Source organism: Octopus bimaculoides, chromosome 2, assembly GCF_046866305.1.
Source record: "Octopus bimaculoides isolate indiv1 chromosome 2, ASM4686630v1, whole genome shotgun sequence".
NCBI lineage: Eukaryota > Metazoa > Mollusca > Cephalopoda > Octopoda > Octopodidae > Octopus > Octopus bimaculoides.
In genome coordinates, this window is record NC_142929.1 from 183,760,262 (window position 1) to 183,785,505 (window position 25,244).

At 34.5% G+C, this 25,244-nt stretch overlaps 1 protein-coding gene across 1 annotated transcript; it reads left to right on the forward strand.

The window, feature by feature from the left end:
* Nucleotides 1–207: 207 nt before the first annotated feature.
* Nucleotides 208–25,244, forward strand: LOC106880579 (uncharacterized). Its single transcript, XM_014930582.3, has 4 exons — nucleotides 208–497; nucleotides 14,367–14,406; nucleotides 23,797–23,877; nucleotides 24,359–25,244. Exons 1-4 carry the CDS (start codon nucleotides 339–341, stop codon nucleotides 24,892–24,894), a joined length of 816 nt encoding a protein of 271 aa, XP_014786068.2. The 5' UTR covers nucleotides 208–338; the 3' UTR covers nucleotides 24,895–25,244.

Consider the following 25,244-nt stretch of genomic DNA (forward strand, 5'->3'; position numbering starts at 1 on the left):
TTCCCCCCCCTATACTTTTGAAACATGAAATTTAATAACATCATATCAGCATAAATACTTTGCTGTCTGCTGTGAGCAATCAGCAGTAGTCGTCAAGGGCAAGATTTTATCAAGACTTGTTGACTTCATAATTTAAACTACTTTTTATGCCACTTCGTCTATGTGGCAGTGTAAATTTCACCCCAATTCTATCAAATTCCTCCTCTTACTCTCCCTCATTTGTATTCTCTCTCTTTCTCGTGTTTTTTTTCTTTTCGTTTAATCGCAGTTATCTGCATTTATGAAGACATAATTCGGCATTTTTTTTTTTTTTTTTGCTGCAAAAATATTCAGAGAAAATGAGATTCTTGACTGGGATTCGTAGTTACTTCAGTAAAGCCTTAAATTACCAACATATTCCGGTTTTGGTAACTGGGGTCTATGCAATTTTGCTTTTGATACTACTGGCATTTCAGTCTGTACATATCACCCACCTAGAAAAACGTGCTATTGGCTCCGTAAGTGATTTATTTATACTTATTTATATACAATATGGTCGGAGAGAATCATTTCTCGAAATATATTTTTTAAATCGAACTTAATTATGCATAAACACACTTGTATGATATGACACAAACAAACACACACATACAGATGTACATACATTTATATAAGCATGCATATATATAAATATGAATATGTATATATGTGTGTGAGCTTGTTTCTGTATGTGTGTGTATATATTATGCAATTGTTAATCCTTAAAAGGCGACATACTGGGGCATCTCCATCAAGTCAAATAAATCGACTCCAGTAGTTATTATATTTTATTTCAGCTTCCTACTTATTGTGCCGAACAGCTAGGTTACGGAGACATAACCACAACAAAGACTTTTGTAGATCTCTTGTGTGCGACAAACGGAAACGCAAGGACAAGACAAGTATCCATAGATATAAGTATGCATAAGACAGGATAATTTCAGTTTGTTTCTGTCTAGCAGACGGTGCCTGAGACCAGAACCAATGTTTTTTTAAAGAAGAGTTACCACATGGCCGTTCTATACATATACATATGTACATATATACATCCAAAATTACATATATATATATATATATATATATATATATATATATATATATATATATATATATATATATATATATATATATATATATATATATATATATATATATATATATATATATATATATATATATATATATGTATATATATATATATATATATATATATATATATATATATATATATATATATATATATATATATATATACATATATATATATATATATATATACGCACACATATACATGAGTAAATACATAGATATGTACGTATGTATATGCATACACATATGTATATAAATAAATAATATTAATTATATACATGTATATATATATATATATATATATATATATATATATATATATATAATACATACCTGTATATGTATACAAATGCACATATATATAAATAAACACACACGCATACGTATATATCTACATATGTATATATATGTATCTATTATACATATATATATATATATATATATATACATATATATATATATATATATATATGTGTGTGTGTGTGTGTGTGTGTATACACATGCAAACATACATATATATATCCTTGTTTATTGAAACATATTTGTATGTACGTATGTATGTATGTAATGTATGTATTATCTACGTATATGTGCATGTATCTTTATATGTATGTAGGTATGTATGTATGTCTCCAATCAGTTAAGCAACCATAAACAGAACTGAGTAGAAAAAAATTGAATGAAAGCTTCGTTCTCTCATAATAAACTTGTGGCAGTCCATTGTTTACAACAAAGTTTTGTGAAAAAAGAACAATTGTAATATTTATTCACACAGAAGTTGTGTTGTTTACAGTAACATGTATTTTTTAAATTAACAATCTCCCTCTATAAATACACATGCAGATATATTCACGTACAGGTACAGAGAAAAAATGTACGTATGCCTGAGTATACTTACGCATTCAAGAAGGAATTTTATATTATTATTCCTCTCCGTCTGTGTTTGTGTCGCTCTCCCCATTCTCTTTGTCTCTCTCTCTCGCTCTCTCTCTATCTCTATCTCTCTCTATCTCTCTCTCTCTCTCTCTCTCTCTCTCTCTCTCTCTTTCTCTCTATGCATTATATACACATTTATACGGGCATATATACATGTATATATATATATATATATATATATATATATATATATATATATATATATATATATATATATGTGTGTGTGTGTGTGTGTGTGTGTGTGGAAGTGCATGGCTCAGTCGTTTGAGTATGGAGCTTACGATAGTGAGCTTGCAAGTTCTGCTCCCGGACCGAGCTGAATGTTGTATTCTTGAGCAAGTGACTTTATTTCACGTTGCTCCAGTTCACGCAACTCTAGAAATGGGTTGCGATGTCACTGGTGCCAAGTTGTATAGGCCTTTGTCTTTCCCTTGGATAACACCGGTGTCGTGAAGTGGGGAGACTGGTATGCGTGGGCGAGTGTTGGTGTTCTATAAACAACCTTGCCCGAACTTGAACATCGGAGCGTAACTTTCTAGGTGCAATACCATGGTCATTCACGACCGAAAGGGGTCTCCCACACACACACACACACACACACACACACACATATATATATATATATATATATATATATATATATATATATATATATATATATATATATATATATATATATATATATATATATATATATATATATGCATATATATGTCTTCAAAGACTCATATTGTCGTTCAATGCTCGAAATGAAGGGTAGATAGACAACTGACAACTGATGAAGGTTCGTTCTTTAAGTTACTTGTTCTGTTTTCCATTTCTTCCCCTCGTTGATTGCGTATTGAAGTCATTTGTTTTCGTATTTCATGTTGTTTACTGTTGCTGACGTCCTGTACCCATACATGCATATATGCGTGTCTGTGTATGTATGTATGTATATATATATATATATATATATATATATATATATATATAGTTTTAGGGAAAATAACCAATTTTCAAGAACTCATCGATGAAAATCCACTATCACATATAGAAAAATTAATAATTAAAAGCACAATAAATGAGTATAATATAAAGTAAAGTAAATATCATAAGATAAATATAATAAAAAGATTACACGTGTTTCATAACCAATTTTCAAATAGAAAAGAAATTTAAATCGATTAAAATCAATTGAAATTATCTAAAATAAGTTCTATTCAAAAATATAGCTACTCGTCAGATCGTAAGTAGAACAATAATTAGATATATATCTCAACCAACAATAAGTACCAAATGAATTAATATGATATACTTATTATATAAAGATAGAAAAATTATTTAAAAAATATCATAATATCAAAATAATAACCATTCAATAATCATCCCTTCATCCATAATAATAACATGTATATTATATACAAAAAACATCTTACCTAAATTATCATTGTTTTAAATTATCATTGTTTTAAATACAAGTTGAACGAAGTTTAAGTTTAAAATAATAATGAAGATAAAATTAGTACATATTTAACCGGTGTAATAGTTAAAGCTATACTATTTAAAGCTAAAGACGTTTATTTAATTATGATTAAAGATCAATTGAATAATAGAAAAATACAAGATTATTTATTTCTACAATACGGAAAAATTTGGATAAGTACTGTTTTCACTTTGCTAAAGATTTTCTACTATTTGAAAATAATATGTATTCTTGTTTTTATACTATTCATTTGGTTCTTTATAGATTATTTTAATAGATAACTTATTTAACACTATATTATTTAGGAGTTATAGTTTCATTTCAACATAATATTAGAACTTCGATTGGAATAGTGTTGATATATTTTCGATTATTTTTGATTAATATTATTTGATTAATTATTAATCTTTATAGTTTATAATATCGTTAAAGTTTTTTTTTTTTTTTTAAATCAAAACTTTGTATATATATATAAAGTTTAACCTTTTATTCTTAATAATTTTTTCTTTCCTAATTTTTTCATTCATAATTTTTTCCATTCATAATTTTTTCATTCATATTTTTTATTATTACGTTTGTAGAAATAAATAATCTTGTATTTTTCTATTATTCAATTGATCTTTAATCATAATTAAATAAACGTCTTTAGCTTTAAATAGTATAGCTTTAACTATTACACCGGTTAAATATGTACTAATTTTATCTTCATTATTATTTTAAACTTAAACTTCGTTCAACTTGTATTTAAAACAATGATAATTTAAAACAATGATAATTTAGGTAAGATGTTTTTTGTATATAATATACATGTTATTATTATGGATGAAGGGATGATTATTGAATGGTTATTATTTTGATATTATGATATTTTTTAAATAATTTTTCTATCTTTATATAATAAGTATATCATATTAATTCATTTGGTACTTATTGTTGGTTGAGATATATATCTAATTATTGTTCTACTTACGATCTGACGAGTAGCTATATTTTTGAATAGAACTTATTTTAGATAATTTCAATTGATTTTAATCGATTTAAATTTCTTTTCTATTTGAAAATTGGTTATGAAACACGTGTAATCTTTTTATTATATTTATCTTATGATATTTACTTTACTTTATATTATACTCATTTATTGTGCTTTTAATTATTAATTTTTCTATATGTGATAGTGGATTTTCATCGATGAGTTCTTGAAAATTGGTTATTTTCCCTAAAACTATATATATTTTATATATACTTTATCTATAAGGCTCAATTTAATTTTTTATAAATTGATTTTAATTGAGTTTTTTACCTGTAATTTTGGATTTTGTCCCTAATAATATTATTATATATATATATATATATATATATATATATATATATATATATATATATATATATATATATACTAGCAGAGGCACCCGGCGTTGCCCGATAATGAATTTGTTCCTTATATATTGGGAGTAGAAAGCAAAATATGTTGTAGTAGGAATATGCTATTTAAAATTCAATTTATTCTTCAGTTGGCAATCAATTACAGGCAGTGACCTGAATAATAATAAAAATTTTAAAAATAATAATAATAATAATAATAATAATAATAATAATAATAATAATAATAATAATAATAATTTTTGCAGTCTGCTTGCGCCTACTGTGTATCTCAACAGGCATGATAGAGCTGCACAATATATTCACTGGGTAATATGCAAAAACCTGGACTTGCCCCATGATAAAAACTGGTGGGAACACAAACCACCCCCAGTACTTGAAAATGATCACATTGCACTCCTCTGGAACTTCACCACTCAAACTGACAGAAAGATAGACGCAAATAGGCCAGACATCATACTGAAAGACTTCAGACAAAAATCATGCCTCCTCATTGATATGACTGTCCCAATCGATATAAACGTATCTGTCAAGACCTACCAAAAACTGAGCAAATATAAAGATCTTGAAATAGAAATTAGCAAAATGTGAAATCTGAAGACGAAAACAATACCTATTATCATAGGTGCCCTGGGAATGACAGCGAAACGGGCTGATTACTACCTAGCTCAGATACCAGGAAACCCCAAAATGGCTGAAGTTCAAAAGATAGTGCTCATGGGAACTGCCCATATCCTACGTAAAATACTGTCTATGTGATCTCAAATTTTAAAGCAAACACAATTTTCTTATGGTTTCTTAAACATTCACTTGAACAAAACTGTACAAATCCAAATATATGGTACCCTAGGCATAACCCCTACATGAACTTCTAACTTGTCTCTTGAGGTCTATGGGTGAGACTTGGATCCAACTTGTACAAATGCAAAACAAAAGTCAAACTTAAAATAATTATAATAATAATAATAACAACAACAAAAACAACAACAATAATAATAATAATAATAATAACAATAACAATACGAAAATACAAAATTTATCACTTTTATGAAGGTAGATACATTCTATTATATATGTTGAACGAAATTATGCAAGAAGTTCTGTGTAAACAACATTCTTTGTTTTCTGGTTTGGAGCAGAGACAAATAAGTCTTGCACACTACCAACCTTAGAGCAACCAGCACAATGAGAAAAGCAACGTGCAATTAAGTGCAAACCAGTAGATTTTGAAGTCTGGCATTGAGCTTTATTAATAGACATTGGAAAGCAAAGTCGCACTGTGAATTGTGTTCGTTTGAACTCAAATGACATGTCTCTTGGTTTCACTGGAATTCCTTGGAATGAAAACCTCATCACCTGAGGCACATCTAGTGACGATTGAAGCTTCTATCACATTAGTTTTTAATGTCTTCACAATCAACATTGTCCTATTGCACAATTCAGGAGGATCTAAATTTCTTAGAAGCGTTACTTGGACTTTAGAAAAATTTTGAGGACGAGATCCAGTTGGCTCAAGAGAATAAAGGAACTTTTTTGAGTAATCAACAGCTAGATTTTCATCAAGGACTAAATCAAATGATTTGTACTCCTTAATGACTGTTTGAGTCTTATTCGTTTATTCATGGTTAACTCTTGCTGCCGTCTCATTTTGGGGAGCAAGAATTGCCCTTTCACACAACCACTTATATGAATTATGATTATTACATAAGTCCGGATATACCTTGTACTTCAATTCAGCTGGAGAATTCACCATGATAGCAATATGAGTAAAACTGATATTACCATTCCCATGAAATTGTACTTTCCCATTTCCACATTGGGGGAGTCAGGTTGAAACCACTTCTGCACATTGCCCCCCCCCCCATGTAATAAAGATCGCATGTTAGTATAGAAAGAGAATTTCTCTACTTTATTCCATAGGTGTGAATACTTAAAGCGTGCTTTTTCCCCTCAGTTATTGTTTCTCTTGGAACGACTAGTAAAGCCTGTCTGAAGTCTCCTGGTAAAAGTAAATTTACTCCTCCCTTAGATTTATTGCTGCCTCCTATGTCCTTCTCTTATAATATTGCTACCAAAGGAGGTCATTTCGAAAGCAGAATTATAATTCCTAATGGTTTTGAAGAAGTTCGGACTCCTTGGTGTGCTTCCCAAAAGCAATGCCTTCAAAGTATCTACGGTTGTACCAAGCGTCGGTAAAACAACCGTTCCTTCACCACAACAGATAGTGGTGGTTTCTCTTGTTTCTTTCCTTTAAAAAAATCTGCACTCTTTTGACATTGCTCCAATATAAATGTATGTCTCTGTAGAATACTCATATTTTGGATCATAGTTGAAAGCATCTTTTAAACGTTTTCTTCTTTCCATTTTTGACTCTTGTCTCCTGCGGATTGCATTTTCTTGACGTAATAGGTCTAACCGTTTTTCCTTTGTCTCTTGTGACTCATTGGCCTTGCGTGCAGCAACTCTGCTTCGGTCGTTTTCATGTCTTTCCTGTCTACATCTACCCCGCCTCCTCTTCTAGAGAGTGAGGACAATTTTCTCGGAAACTTTTGAAAATGAAAATAGGGATTAAATGAAAAAATCTGTGAAAATCACGTGAATATCTTCACAAGACTAATTGAATAAATAGCTATTGTGGAATGCCGCACGCACACACACACACACACAGAGATACATATGCATACAGTATCGCGCATCAGGGTCCCTTTCTCTCCCACTTTTGCCCTCTCTTTAAACGACTACTATAGAAACTTGTTTTCACTCTTCTCTCTGTGTCTTTCTCTCGCTCACGCATATCCTCTCTCACCCTCTGTAATTGTTACTCTCTTTAATGTGTCTTTTTCTTTCTCTCTCTCCGGCTCTCTTTCTCTTTCTAACTCACTCAAACACACTATTTACATTTCTCTATCTATCGGAAAACGTTGTGACGAATGAGGAGATGCAGAGGAAGTAAAGAGCCACTTTTTCACATTGCTTCTCTGTTTCTTTCTCTCCCTTTTCCCTCCCTCATTGGTATTATGTACAGGCATACAAATACACAGACATATGTTAATATACAGATATAGATGTGACGTCGTCGTTGTCGTAATATAAGATGTTGTTTACGTTAGTTGACATAGACATTTTATAATGTTAACATTTTGTAACGCAAATACGTAAATGAAAATAAAGTTTATATGGTAGCTGAAAGCTTTCTGAATCATTTGCTACCCCACACATCAGAATGGGCCAATAAATTTTCGAATGCATTAGGAACATATGCACACAAACACATACACATACACATACACACACACATACACACACATACATACACACACACATACACTAACTCTACGATTGTAGTTGAATAATATTCTTAAGGCCGCAATTTATTCACATGCAGCATCTTTCAGAGCTTGTCGCTAATTCAGTTCTTAACCAAATGGAAAACTGCTAACATTTTTGAAAAGGTCTCGTCCATAGCTACATATGAGATTTGGTCCAGTAGAAAAAGGTTTGCATCAAATTTTTTAGCGACGTTATAGGAGAGTAAGTAACGCCATCAATGAAGTTTAGATCTAAATAGATTTTTTTATTATTTTAAAAGTAGAATATTTTTATTTAAGCTTCAATGATAGATGAAAGCGTGAAGAATTTCATAGTTTTGATCCTATGCAACAAACATTTGCACAAAAATAATTGGGATTTAAAATATTATGAAAAAAATATAAGGCGAAACATTGGATTGAAGTATAATTAATTTTTTTCTTATTATAAATGCAGATTATATTTTAATTAATCGCAAATGATAGAGCTCAATTCGAGGAATTTCAGGGTATCAATCTCATGCAATGAAGTTTTAAAAGAAAAATGCTATAAGTGTTTGTTTATGAAATCTGAGGGTGATAATATATACTTTCTTATGAATATAGTTTAAGGCGACTTTTGATATATATCACCGGCATCATCGAGGGAAGGAAAAAGCTATGAAGGACACTTCTAATTGACACATTTGGCACATTATTAATTAGCATAATAGCATAGCCTGGAAAGAACATGGATTACATGGAAAAGTGCGAGGAAGAAAGATAATACAGTTCTATATTTAAGAGATGAGGAATTATGTACATTATTTACATCATTTACATGCGACCAATATTTGTCCTCATCTTGTTTGTTGTTAACGCAACGTTTCGGCTGATATACCATCCAGCCTTCATCAAGTGTCTTGGGGAAATTTCGAACCTGGGTCCTCATTCCTAAGGTATTTTCCGATGTTCGTTAAGGTACTGGTGGCGAGTTATTTTTCCGGTGGTCAAGTTTGTCGTTTTGCCTGGATGGCTCAACCTGATACTATTGTGCATATTCAGACGCAAACAACCGTTACACACGACTCCAGGGATTGAAAACCACACTAATCAACAGGAAGTACCCTCTACTCTTAATCGACAATACGATCAAACGAGTATTTAAATCATATACACAAGAAATTCGACAAACAAGACCAAATAAGGAAGAAAGATTGAAAACATTGCCTTACATTTCCACACCAAACCCACATAACAATGAGGCCTTCAACACTATACTCCACAGCACAGCTCTACTCAAGAGAAACCCAAAGATGAATCAAATCCTCAAAACAATCAAAATCATCAAAAGTAAGAGACAACCAAAATCAATGGAGAATATTTTAACCCAGACCAAATTACACTCAAAATTAACCACTAAGCCGACAGTAAAAAAATGCGGGAGACCCAACTGTCGGATCTGTATCAACATAATAGAAGGATCAGAACAAGGCCATAATTTCACCATAAAAACTAATTTTACATATGCATCGGAGAATTTGATTTACTTAATTAAATGCTCGGGATGCAAATGGCAATATATTGGACACACAAAATGCAGCCAACGCCAGAGGATGGCGGTGCACAAATCTCAAATTAGGATTCCGGAATACAGGAAAATACCTGTCAGCTAGTACGTCGATGAATGTGCATCCAACAAATTTCCAAATTCACAACGTTTCCACTTCACAAATCCAAAGACAACGCTAGCCATAATGAACCCATTACCAAGCAAATAGATTTCATAAGAAAATATCGACCAAGTCTAAATTGTCTAAACTAGCAACACTGAGATTTTCTCATATCAATGCAGGTGAATACTTATGTATGTATGTGTGTATATATGTGTATGTGAGTGTTTATGTATATATATATATATATATATATATATATATATATATATATGTGTGTGTGTGTGTGTGTGTGTGTGTGTGTGTGTGTGTGTGTGTGTATGTATGAGTGATACTTATATATGTAGAATATATATATATATATATATATATATATATATATATATATATATATGTATACACTCATATACATATATATATACACACATACATATATATATATACATACATACATATACACTCACATACATATATATATACACATACATACTTAAGTATTCACTGAGTATTCAAGAGCAGACATCTGGAGAACTTATGTTTTGTACCATTCTCTCCTCATTAAATCTTAACCGAACCTATTTTTCGAAGTTCCAAACTCTAATTTCGCACATCATAAATAATAGTCCATTTGTAATAAACCTTCGATTAAAAATTTTGTACTCTACCACACCAGACTCGGAATCTATAATTGCCTCTCCCGATAGGTGCAAAATTAGTCTTGACGAACAATCTGTCAAGACCCCACCCAAAACTGTTAGATGCTTATTCTATGTGCATCGTCAATCGTAACCACTTCAATGATAACAACTTTGGTAATATCCCCACTAGCACTAGAAACCTAAGACATATAAGAGTGGTGACGCCCTCTCCCATTCCCATACTAGTAACAATAACACATCTACTACTTCGAGGATAACTTATCAAATGCTTCAGCTGAAAATACGGATTGAACCTAAGCCGGCCTCTTGCTGGGATACCTGTAATTTTTCCGTTCGTTATGCCCGTTAGATGGATTTTGTTTACGCTTCGTTGTCGTGCATAAATGCCGAACAATATGCCCGAGTTTTCATGAGGCAAGGCCTACATTGTTGGCACTGTTGGCTTCAAGCGTCGTTACTGTGCTCAGCTGAATTAATTCTCAAACGAAGCTTCTAAATTTTCTATTTCTTTTTGGTCCATGCATAGACTACCTGAAGTCTAAGGATATTCCCTATTCCTTATCCTGCTCCGTAGTTTATGGGTCTTCCCCGTACAATACCAACCACCATGTTTGTTAATTGTGCTTCAAGCAATCTCTCTCTTTTCTTTATTATAATAATACCACTTATCACAGTAGGTTCACTAACAATCTCTCTCGTGTAAGTTCTACTTTTATTCTCTATTTTCCCATTACGTAAATTCTGTTGATTTGCCCTAATTACGATCGAGCGCTTACATTTTAACCATGCTAGCAGTATTTTCTTTTTCCATCGTCTTTTTCCTTATTCTCCTTACCTTAACATACATTCCTCCTCCCCTACCTCTACCGTTTTCCTTTCGATGATTGATCGTCTCTTCCAGTATCTCTGTAGAGTCAATTGCAATCCGTAAACGATATATTGTTTGCTTAGTGAGATTCCTTTGACCACCAGTGGCACTCTCTTCCATCACACTGTTCTTAACCTCGCTTTAATCTTCCCGTGTCCCCTTCATGTATACTATGATTGTTCAAACTACCTTCGTCATAGAAATCCTCTTCACTCCATCAGCTGTACATCTCTACTTTTCTACCTTTGTTCATCTTTTCTACATCATATATATTCCACTCCCTGTCCTTGCCTTCTCCTTCTATTGAACAGTTTACATCTCTGGCACTACTATATGAACCATTATTGCCCAATTTGTCTTGATAAGGGGCCTGATTATTGTAATGTCTCTATATAACACTTTACTGGGTGCATGGCCAAGATATTTTACATGTCGCAGTTGCAAATCACGAATATTATGATAATCAGAAACTTCTGAAATTTCTATATATATATATATTTTTCTTTTGGCATTTTGCGCTTATATACTTCTATATACAAAGTGTATTTGTATATGGTGTGCTGAATAGTTTCTGGCTTTGTGTTAAAGAAAATACGGCAGGATAAGTTTTGATTTTATTCAACATATTCCCCTCTCAGATTCACACAATTATTGCAGTAGTCCTTTAGTTTTCCTAAGCCCTATAAAAGAACTCGGAAAGTTTGATCCCAACACCTTTCACGACACCCTTAAAGCCATTAAGCTCTCAGAACCCCCTCGTATATCTCTCTAACACTTAAGTTATGTATGTCTCTTCTGTACAATTTAGCCGTATGTGTTTTCGTGCATTCATGATACTATCATTATTTTATGCTTACTTTTTTTTTTACTGTCCTTTACTCGTCACAAGTCTTCCCCTTATAATCTAATTCACTCTATCTTCGTCAATGCAATTGGAAACTAATAATATTCTTTAATATGGATATTCGTTACCTCTTCCTCTCTGAAGACGGCTAGTTGGCTTTTATATGCACATTTTAGTTCATTGAGATAAGCACAGATATTGTAGAATCATCTGTAGGAGGATTCTCTTATTTATGGTAACTCTTACGCGAGAAACGCCATTGTAGCTACTCTATAATTATGTTTAAATCAAATTCCCAGTTCTGAAGTGATACCACATGCTTTGACAGATCTTGATTATTATTAGGATAATCTCTTAATCTCAAGGTCTATTCCGGCCAACGCTGCCGAGAGCGCTATACCATTTGTATGTGGAAAATATTCCTAGAGCACTGCTCATACATAGCTGCCTCATACGTAGCTGCCCCAACTCTCCCTATTTCCTTCATTTTAACTTCATGCATCATTGTGATTGTACTGTTAGTCACACGGTTTCTTTAACGGTTACTGTGACAGCGAAACGATATAGTTATATGACAGAATGCATTCAATCAGAATGCTACATACTTCTACAGAAACATGGACATGCCTAGCTTCAAGCCTAACCTTAACATTTTGATGTAAAAATTCATGTTTTTCAAAAAATAGCTGTATAAACTGACTACAGCTGTTAAATGTATTAGATCAGCAGAAACATTTCTAGAAGTGCTTCCGATACTTTTTATAATTTATACATTTAGGGAAAATTGTTGTCTCAACTCTCCCTGTGTCTCAACGCTCCCAAGTTTCCCATGCCAGTAAACCAATTTCAGTTCCTCGATTTTAATGTACATTCAACAAAATAATTCATCGTTATTCCAAAAAGCATTTCCCCTCCATTTTCGAATCAAATTTTTACTCATTGAACACTCTTCCTAAACCTGTTTTATATTCACTTAGTTACCTTTTTTCAGCATTTGTTATTGCGCTAATATTTTGGAATTTCTTTTGAAATGCTTCCATGCTTCTTTGAACACGTATGTCAGTGATACATAAACAATATATAACCTTCAGAATAAGTGAACCTACATTCTAACATATCGGCGCTGCAACAGAGAACATGTAAATCTAGAATTACAAATAGTTATTTAGAAGGTTAATTCTCTATCGATTTTCTCCTAACAAGCTATTTTATTTTTTGCTCAATTCTCAATACACTGTTGACAATTTGTGTTATAATGTTCGCGATGAAAATGAAACTGTACGTATCAAATTATTGCTAGTTTACTCCATCTTCTACAATGAAAATGTTGTAATATCAATAGACTTGTCAGTTATTCTCCTCTTTAAATAAGATCGAGTGACCTTCGAAAGTTATATTTCCTCGGCAAATCGATACACAGACACACAGCATTTATTGAAAACAAAGTGATGAATGAAACGGCTATAATTATCATTGCTAACAATTATTATTAACGATTCTTTACAATGGTAACAATCAATAGAAATATCTAACATTATCAATTAGTCGCTATTGATGAAGGCAAAAAACACTGTTCTGGAAATGAATACAAATAAAATACTGTAATATATGGAACTACCATAACAACGCAAAATCAAGTGCAGGGGCAAAGGAAAGTTTCTGTAGATCTGTTAAGTAGCTCTCCACTGATTGGAAACATAATGCTGCTCTCTATAATATATTAGGACAATTTGGTTTAGTTCACGCATAAATTCTACCGCTGCTTAATAATCTATTATATTTCATAGTTGACAAATTTCCCTTTTACATGCTGACTATACTTTACATTTCTGTATGATTTTCGTGGATGTTTAATGGTGTTAAGAGCTTACAATCCTTACGTACAAAAATAATCCTCAGTAAATCTATACGCTGTGAAATGTTTTACTGTCAAAAGAATATCTTGTCTTTTCTTATATAAATGAGTCCATTGTGCATTGTATTATTTCTTTATTTTTGGCGATAATCAAATAGTTCCAAGTGACTTGACTCTTGCAGCAAAGAGATCACTGTACCATACATATGTTCCATTAATGAGTCAAGATTTCCTTCCACAAACTGAGTATGACCGTTCTTCCACTAAACTAAAATCATTTTATTTATTCCAGATAAATGAATCTGACAACTCAAACTATAAAAGAACTATTGGTAAGTTTAAATGATTTGATTATATAATGTATTTTTCTAACTTCTTGCTGAATAAGAATGCAGTAGTTATGAAGGTTTCAAATTATGAAAACAGGAGGATGATATGATTCATATATGAAGATCATATGAAGATTATATGAAGATCAAATGTATTTCTGTTGAAAACCAGAAAATATATTGCTCTAAAATTTACAAAATCACACGTTAAATAAATGCAATTTTTAATGTTTTTAATGGACCTGGACATCGAAATGCAAACTTTTGTTCATCATTTGATATTTGTGTCATACCATAAATGCTTATAATGGAATGATGCATATCAGCAATAATTTGCTGCAAACATAAATATTTTTTTCTGGCTATATAATACAGAAAATAGAATATTTTTATGTTTCGCAATATCACGACCAAGAATTAGATAACACCAGGGAAGTTAAGTTTTCCAACATAGATATTGATATTTGGTGTTAGTTGCATAAAAACTTATGTATGTTTATTCGTGGAATGCGTTCTGATACTGAATATAAAATCTCGGAAGAAAGATTATTGCAAAGTTTTCACTCACGAACACATACCTACATAAGAGTACATACTAATGTCTTTCTCAATTAGGGGCGATTTAAGCAACCTGAAATATCACTCTCGTAGTGTCAGACTAAGGGACCTATATTTACAGACGATAATTTGAATCTATGATAAAAATATTTACATTAAATTTCAAATAATCAAGAATCGAACAAAAGACTGTACACACACATACACGGGCACACACACACACACACACACACACACACATATGCATGTATATATTCATATATGTATGTATGTATAATTATACTTCTAAAACATTTAGTCGTCTAATGCTCTATATTGTATAGTATGGTGTGTAATGTAGAATAAAGTGAAAACTTCATGCCCTTCGGAAAGAAATTCGTGTAAACTACAACGCATACATACCTGTATTTATATATGGGTCTAGATAAATACATATATATACATATTTTCCTGTAAAGAGACACAGACAGAGGGTCAGATAAACCGAAAGACTAAGATACTATTATTTTTTCAACTCTCGGGGCAAGGCCCGAAATTTTGGGGGAGGGGGCCATTCGATTAGATCGACCCTAGTATGCAACTGGTATTTAATTTAATGACCTCGAAAGGATGAAAAGTAAAGTCGACCTCGGCGGAATTTGAATTCAGAACATAAAGATAGACGAAATACCTATTTCGTTATTGCCCACAAGGGGCTAAACATAGAGGGAACAAACAAGAACAGACGAACGGATTAAGTCGATTATATCGAAACCAGTGCGTAACTGGTACTTAATTTATCGACCCCGAAAGGATGAAAGGCAAAGTCGACCTCGGCGGAATTTGAACTCAGAACGTAGCGGCAGACGAAATACCGCTAAGCATTTCGCCCGGCGTGCTAACGATTCTGCCAGCTGGCCGCCTTTCTAAGATGCTCTTATTGAGAAAGAGAGAGCAGCGCATGCCTTCAAATGTGTACAAATATACAAAGTGCAATATACCCGTCATGACTAAACGTCTGATACTATTATTATTAATATGACTTTTTTCTTGTTTCTTCACGTTTTCTGCCAGGTGTGTGGGCGTGCAAGCAAAGAAGGCTACGCGTTCAGACTAATAGTGGTCTATGCAATACATTGATAGTGAGAGTGGTTAGGAAACCTGGTACGTGTAGGGCTTCAATCAATTTAGATTAATCGATAGCTTTCGATAGTGTCGACCACCGATATCTGGCTGCAGTCCTCAGAGCGGCCGACTTTGGTCCGGTTTTCAGGGGTCTTATCTCGACAATTTACGGTGCCATCTCCTCGGTGATCAAAGTCAATGGCCACCTATCGGAATCGTTTAGTATTTTGCGCTCGGTCCGCCAAGGTTGCGAGCTCTTGCCTCTTGTGTATATGTTGAGCTTAGAGCTACTCTTATGGAAATTGGAGACATTGAGCGGTATGATGCTTGAGCTAGAATGCGAGAGAAACGTGTCGCCGTATGCTGATGACGCCACGCGCATCAGGCAATCGGTACCGCTCTAAATGAATATGAAGCTTTGACAGGGACGAAGATTAACCCGGACAGATCTGTAGGCTAGCAACTCGGCACCTGGATAGGCAGGTATTTGCTGTCTAACAGTGTCCAACAGCTGGACAGACGGACCGGTTAAGCTACTCACGATCTGGTACGTCTCAGACCTCGAAGTGGACAAGAATTAGGATGAGATCATGATTCGAGTAGCCAAACTAATCCAGAAATGGACTGTCAGCTATTAACGCCTGACCGTCGTCCCTTGCCTCGAGTCACACCTGAACAATTTGGAGCGTATATTCTTTCACTTTTTTTGGAAGGAGCGCGATCCTCTTGACAGGTGGTCCATCTGCTGACAACATCCACTGAACGGAGGGCTGGGCTTGCCGTAATTGCTGATTCGCAGCTATGCGCTGAAGCTGCGGCATTTCCAGCGTTTCCTTAATGGTGAGCATGTGTGGTCGCCCTTCTTCAGACCTGCTTTTCCTCAACTCGTCCTGGGACAAGCAGAGACCGAGGGAGGGCTAGTGACGCCTTGAGCGTTGACAAACTATCTTAGATCTCGACCAGTCGGGCTATGGGGTCTCTGGAAATTCTACGTTGGCGTCCTATAGGAGGTTAGTACGGGATAGGTTCTACGAAATCCTTGGAGAGATTCTGGACTTCGATGAGAAACAAATGGCCAAAATTTTCCGGAGTGTTTTCGTGCCGTGACCTATGGGTAACGTCCAGAAATCCCTGGTCCAGCAGCGCTACTGTGGAGCGTTATTGGTTCAGGATGAACAGCAAAGACACGGAAGTGCCGTCAGTTACAGCTGCCAGAGATGTGCACAGAGCAGTGAATACTTCCTGCACGCACTCGTCCAGTGCCTCAAATTTCTGACATGCGGATTTATGTCGAGCATTTGTTGGCGCGCGTCACACGGATCTGGTCATCAACCGAGTCTTTTGTTGAGATTATTCTTCATTCCTTTGGTCGGTTCATTCTTGCCACATTGTCTAGGCGTCTTTTGTATTCTCGTTGTGCCAATTTCGGGCATTCGCTAACGATCTGCCGTACAATTTCACGAATCTCAACACACATTCTGCATTTGTCGCTGTCGGTAGTATTCTCTATTCTGCACTTAACTTAGTTGGTCCTTAACAGTTGTTCCTGACCTGCGAATATGAATGCTTCTGTCTCTATCTACATGTCACACCTCCTCATCCATAACCACTAGCCCTCTGTATGTGCCTTTCTTATAATTTGTTTCGGCTCCTTGAGACTTAAAATTTCGACAACAGACGTAAAACCACACCGACACAGCCCCAACCTGCAACTCCTGAAACGCTAGCACCTGCCCTCTAGGGGGATCCTGCATCTAAAGTGCTGTAATATACACAGCTCCCATTACACCATCCCATGAAATTATTAGGCAGTATATGGGAATGCATGACAGCCAATAACTTCAAGAGAAAGTACTGCCAGCACTTGCGTTAATTTAGATCCTGTGACAGAGAGAACACCTCTTCACTGTCGCGCTTTCTCGGGAGACATCGTGACCTCCGAAACGAAACTCCTAGCCTCAAGTGGACTATTTTCGACAGGGAGCCACCATATTCAACCGGCGACTCGAACTGCCAGCCTTGCCTTCGCGTAAAACTGCATGTCATCTTCCAACCCGAGAGTATCCATCAACGAGAAATATGAGATATTTTATTGCCGAGGTATTGTATTGGAATCACTGGCCGCCGACAACCCAGATATTCCGCCTTAGATATTCCCAGTGGTCGAAAACCAGTGACGTGCTTGAAACTCAGTGTACCAAAAGGTTTGAATGAAACTGTGTTAATCCATACATGTAACTCCCAATAAATGTGTTGATGTGTATCCACTCGTGTGTGTATATATATATTAGTGTATGAAGTATACACAGAGACAGAGAGAAAATCACCATGCTAAAAATGGCAGTCATAGCCCAAAATCACGAAAAGACATTCTTATGTTAAAGCACGTTGTACGCGACATGGTTTTCTCTTCGTGTATATTTTATACACTATTATACTTAAAAATATTAAAGTTTTCTGACTTTTATTACGCATGCCAGTTACTGAACTGATATAAATTATTTAATAATTTCCACCCTTGTACATATGTATATACATATATATATATAAGTACATATATATATATATATATATATATATATATATATATATATATATATATATATATATATATCCATACTTTTGGTTTTTGCATCTGCAGATGTCACATACACGTGTATAGTGTAGTTGCAACAGCATTCTTGAGTGGGGAATAAGCTTTAGACTGAGGCTTGGTGGTGTGAAAAGATGGAGGCGTAGAGAAGTATAATACATAGATGTCTTCATGCGTGCGCGAGTTTAGATGTGTGTGCGTGTTTTGAAGTGTGTGCTCATAAATGAGTGTCCATGTGCTTTTGCGTGCGCACATCAGATTTATGGGGGCGAATATAGGGGTTTACAAGTGGATGTATAAGGTGACGAGGTCTGTGAGATGCATAGGCATTATTGGTTAGAAACCCTGTTCTTGACTGTGGGGCAAAAGGCTTTGAGGAGTAGCCAATGTAATGGCGGTATACCTGGGTTTTCGGCAGCCAAATGTATGAAGTTCATCCGGAGGGCTTATCTCTCATGACAACAATAAGATTTTAATTTCCTGGTTTCAGACACTGCACGCTTATGGAGATTGTGTAAACTTTCCTGGAAGCAAAGTAGGCAATTGCGTGTGATGATGGTATATTTGATTTTGTGAGGATTTCGTTCCTCTTGTCGAGGAGTTTCCAGAGGTAACCAAGCAGGTAGGACCTTCACTATTCTTTCATCTAAGCCAGTGCATATGCCCTACGTACCTTCCCTTGAAATGATTGACTGTCATGCTCGTGTTGTGCATTATTATGGCATCGGATGACTCTGGAGACTAGAGTCTATCAAGGACTGTAAATTGTATCTCCACCTATCAGCAGTGCGATCCATGTTGAAGACTAAATTTATGACAGACATAGGCCCCTATTCCTGTTGGACTTTCTGCTCCTCATGGAGTTCTACTAATCGTAATATCCTGGAACAAGCAGCATAGACATTGTTCTCTTTGATAATCTCACCAATCTGTGAATCGCCTCGGATATACATCATACATCTTTCAATTGCTCCATTCTGAGCCCACAACGCAGTGGCTTGAACGCTGTCAGCAACATACTGTTGCGCAAATTGCTTCCGTTGGCCAACAACAAGAATCATGGGCGAAGTCCTGTAATAAACTTAGTCGTGCAATCTGAAGCAGAATGGACCTAATCCTTGTTGGTTATCAATCTGAGCGCCCATATATGCGAAAGAAAGAGCAGACTTGTATGACCTTATGTTTTGTTTGAAGTTAGCATAATGTGGATATTGAAGGTCTGACAACAGAGATCATAAGTATGGAAGAAATTCTCTTCTAATTGGAGGCAGTACTTTTCCTAATGGTCGCTCTGAAGCAAAATGTTTGGCTCTACAAAATTGACGCAATATGTCCATAGCACCTTAGTTATGAACCTGAACATTCTCTTCATTATAAATATGATTATATTTACTAAGTTTCCATGATTTCGAACTCTTCTCACAACATTCATGGCGTTCGAATTCTGCTGCCTCCGATTATTTCCTTGTTCTTCCGTTTCAGTATTAATTAGTTCTTCCATTCCTCTCCTTGATGTTCTCTCTCTCTCTTTCGATTGTTCTTCTTTGTGCTACCTCCTCTTCCGTTTCATCTTGTCGCGTTTGCGATTCTCTAATTCTTACCTATTCTCTCCTTACTGCTGCTTGATCTTCTGTTTCATCTTGGCGCTTTTGTGCTGCTCTCTCTATCTCTCTCTATCTATCTCTCTCTCCCTCTCTCTCTCTCTCTCTCTCTCTCTCTCTCTCTCTCTCTCTCTCTCTCTCTCTCTCTCTCTCTCTCTCTCTCTCTCTCTCTTTGGATATCTACTTCTCGTGCAATTAGGTGCTGTTTTCCATTTAGACTTCGAGCTTGTCTTCTTCCGTGTTGCGCTCGTCTCTCTTGTCTCAGTTCTTCTGATTGATTTAATAACCTTAATGTAATCTTCTTCGGTCCAGTTCTCTCTGCGTAAGACTGTTCTTCGCCTTTGCTTCCGTAGGGCTAACCGTGTCTTTCTGTCTGATTCATTCTCCATAGCAGGCGGATGTGTATATTTTATACAACGGAACACAAACTTCAAAACAAATTAGCATATTTCTCGGGGTGGGGTGCATGCGTGCGTTTATGTATATGTGTCTGTGTGTAAGTTAGTTTGTTTACATTTGTATACGTAACCATACAATGTTCAAAATTACATTAACGGTATACACACAGAGACATTTTACCACACACGTCTACGTGTTCTCCCCTCCTCTCTCTCTCTCTCTCTTCCTTTCTCTCTCTCTCTCTCGCTCTTCCTTTCTCTCTCTCTCTCTCTTCCTTTCTCTCTATCTCTCTCTTCCTTTCTCTCTCTCTCTCTCTCTCTCTCTCTCTCTCTCTCTCTCTCTATCTCGCCTGAAACAGAAAGAGATCATGAAAAGAAATTTCACCGCCTTCGCAAAATTCTTCATTCATAAATATTTACAAACATCACTGTATCGTAAATATTTATAATTACCTTCTGTTTATATTTAGCTTTCTTTAAAGAGACAATATTATCAAGCTTTCTTTAAAGAGACATTATTATCAAGCTTTCTTTCAATAGACAATATTTTTATTTTATGACTTAAACATTACTACTTAATTACTTATTTTATATTCTATGAACTTCGCAATTCTTTAAGAAGAGAAATCTTCCAGAATAGTCAAATATGCATATAGATATAGGAAAATTAATTTTGAGGTGCAGGAATCTTATTAACTTATCTTATATATTTTTAATGTTTGCCAGAAAAAAAATCAGCGTTCATCGAATAAAAAAAGAGAATGGTGTTGTTAGGAGAGAGAGAGAGACAGACAAAGAGACAGACAAACAGAGAGAAAGAGACATAGAGAGAGAGAGAAAGAAAGAGACAGAGAGAGTGAAAAGAGAGATGGAGTGAAAGGAGAGAGAGAGATTGTGTGAAAAAAGAGAGAGAGAAAAAAACTGAGAGTAAGAGTGGGAGAGAGTGTGTGTGCGTATGTAGATAGAGAGACAAAGAGAATGAGAGTGAGAGAGAGAGGGCGAGAGTCGCTGTTTGATACCACTCCCTCTCTCATTGTTATTATTTTATCTCCTTTATTACCCTTACTCATTCTGCTGTTACCATATAACGTGGTTTTGGACAAACTTACAAACAAGCTCATTATTACTACAAATGTATGAGTGTTTGTATCAATGTATGCATGTGCGTATATATATATATATATATATATATATATATATATATATATATATATATATATATATATATGTATATATATATATATATATATATATATATATATATATATATATTAGGTAGGCAATTTCCGGGAAAACAGCTCATGATTTTACGAGCCGTGAGCATATAAGTCGTTGGACTAGCTGCAATGACGTAGTGGAGCATATAACTCTCATATCGCCGGTGTTAAAGAATCTTAGAATCATGGACAGTCGGCATAACGCACCCTCAATTCTATTTGAGAGTATTGGACATGGATGTTTCGCCATCTTTATGACTTATCAATACCACCTAGCCACCTGTGTTGAAGGCCAGTCAGCTAGCCAGTCCAACGACTTATATGCTGATGCCTTGTAAAATCATAAACTGGTATTACTCGGGAATTGCATATCTAATATATATATATTTATATAAATAAGGATAAGATCGATATTTAAAATATTGATCTTATCAAGTGGTCAGCATGGGAATAAAAGCCATCAATGGTAATAATTATTTAAAATTATAATACAGGGTATCAAGAGATACCACCACGCTGAAAAAATAGCAGTCAAATCCTGACTCCAAAACCACAATAAATGTCCGCATGGCACGATTAGCGAAGACGAAGACCAAATAAACCAGTAAAAATAAAGATAATTCCAAATCCTGGATTTCTGGCTTTGCATAAATAATAATGCTCTGCCTTCATCAGTGGAATATACTCCAGTACATAAATACAAATACATGTATATAAACAGTATACTTACATATACGGACGTATACATACATATATATGCACGTATGCACACGACTAACTTAAATAGCCCGCCTAAACAACCTTTCGTGTGATCCGGACAGAATATCAGCGCAGTAAATACACTGATAAAATTAATTTATATAAATAAGGATAAGATCGATATTTAAAATATTGATCTTATCAAGTGGTCAGCATGGGAATAAAAACCATCAAAGGTAATAATTATTTAAATAAACAAGTAAAAATAAAGATAATTCCAAATTCGTGCATATATATATGTATGTATACGTCCGTATATGTAAGTATACTGTTTATATACATGTATTTGTATTTATGTACTGGAGTATATTCCACTGATGAAGGCAGAGCATTATTATTTATGCAAAGCCAGAAATCCAGGATTTGGAATTATCTTTATTTTTACTGGTTTATTTGGTCTTCGTCTTCGCTAGTCGTGCCATGCGGACATTTATTGTGGTTTTAGAGTCAGGATTTGACTGCTATTTTTTCAGCGTGGTGGTATCTCTTGATACCCTGTATTATAATTTTAAATAATTATTACCTTTGATGGTTTTTATTCCCATGCTGACCACTTGATAAGATCAATATTTTAAATATCGATCTTATCCTTATTTATATAAATTAATTTTATCAGTGTATTTACTGCACTGATATTCTGTCCGGATCGCACGAAAGGTTGTTTAGGCGGGCTATTTAAGTTAGTCGTGTGCATACGTGCATATATATGTATGTATACGTCCGTATATGTAAGTATACTGTTTATATGCATGTATTTGTATTTATGTACTGGAGTATATTCCACTGATGAAGGCAGAGCATTATTATTTATGCAAAGCCAGAAATCCAGGATTTGGAATTATCTTTATTTTTACTGGTTTATTTGGTCTTCGTCTTCGCTAATCGTGCCATGCGGACATTTATTGTGGTTTTAGAGTCAGGATTTGACTGCTATTTTTTCAGCGTGGTGGTATCTCTTGATACCCTGTATTATAATTTTAAATAATTTATATATATATATATATATATATATATATATATATATATATAACACTTCGGGAGAACAATGTATCGAAGCAAAAGAAGGTATACATATTAATGTGTAAATATATTTAATGCAATTGGTAATGTTCTTAACTGTGCTCTTATATGTTTTGACTCAATTTATGTACTCTGTCTTGCAGAGAGAAGAATAGCACATGCAATATACACACATTGGGGCAGGAGGTCCTGTAGTGCAAAGTTTTCGTCTACAATTTACTCAGGTATAAATTATCATATATCAATTTATGTTTTTTTTTTTCATATTCAAATACCTTACATATTCATTTACAACTTGTTAATGTTATCAGGAATGATAAAATCGATCACATATTATATCTGTCATCATTATATTAAAAACATGATAGTGTTACGATTTTAAATGATTAATTCTAAATATTTTGCAAATTGCATATATTACGTGAACATTGGGGGGTGCTGAAAATAAACTACGAAAGGAACAGTTAATTGTTCAATATATTCACCTCTCAGATTCACTGACTTATTGCAGCAGCCCTTCAGTTTTTATAAGCCCTGTGAAAGAACTCGAAATGTTGTGTCTCCGACTGCGCTTTTCGCGATAACCTTAAAGCCAGGAACTTTTCAGCACCCCTACCTATGTTAGGATTTGTTTTTAATAACATTTCTCTATGGTTTGTTTCTTTTAATGATTCCTCCTCTTATTTCTTCTTACTGATCTTCTAGGCGTCGCTGCAGGAAGTCTCTATAGTGACACAGGTGGTGCAAGTAATATTCTTTGTCTACCTATGGACCCTCAATGGAGCAATTTCACGGGAAATGTAGAAACAGCATCAACCATATATGGAAGTGAATACGAGGTGTCAGACTACAAAAACAATCCTAAATTCGGTCTCTTCTTGGAGACAAATGCTCGCTCGTTACAAGATCATAACATTCCTTGTGCTGTGTGCGAAACAAATGGGATGGCAGTTGTAATGATGCTTCCAGGTAGAAATGAATGTTATACTGGTTGGTACCTAGAATATTCTGGTTACCTGATGACATCTCACTGGAAACATAATGGTAGAACTTCATATTTGTGCATCGACAAAGAACCTGAAGCTGACAGATGTGGTTACCGAGACGAAAATGGAGCTCTTTTTTATCATGTACAGGCACAATGTGGTTCACTTCCGTGCCCACCATATAGGAATAACGCGGAATTAACATGCTCGGTGTGTAGTAAATATGGAAAGAGTGACAGAGGGGAACTTTCTTGAACGCCTTCGTCGATACAAGTTTGAATCCATAGCATCTTACAATTAAGGAAGACGATAGATATTACACGCCACGTTAGACGCATGAACGCGATTTTTTGCATTTAATAATTTTTGGAATATATAAATGTTTAAGTAATTTTTTATTGAACACAGATTTATTACATCAATTAAAGAAATGAATAATATACTAATGAAGAAAATCGCTGGACTTTTAGGAAATAAAAAAGAAACTCAATTAGAAACTTGATAAACTGAAATACAAAATGTTGTTATTTCTGCTGCACCTTGTGTATATATATATTATCCGGATAGCTGGAAGTAAGGAGAATAAAATGCAAATAAGCAACACG

What these genes read in the sequence shown, in the direction of transcription:
- LOC106880579 (XM_014930582.3), top strand. Translation starts at nt 339, where the DNA reads ATGAGATTCTTGACTGGGATTCGTAGTTACTTCAGTAAAGCCTTAAAT. An exon ending in AAAAACGTGCTATTGGCTCC is followed by an intron (nt 498 to 14,366) that starts GTAAGTGATTTA and finishes TATTTATTCCAG; the next exon opens with ATAAATGAATCTGACAACTC. An exon ending in AAACTATAAAAGAACTATTG is followed by an intron (nt 14,407 to 23,796) that starts GTAAGTTTAAAT and finishes TCTGTCTTGCAG; the next exon opens with AGAGAAGAATAGCACATGCA.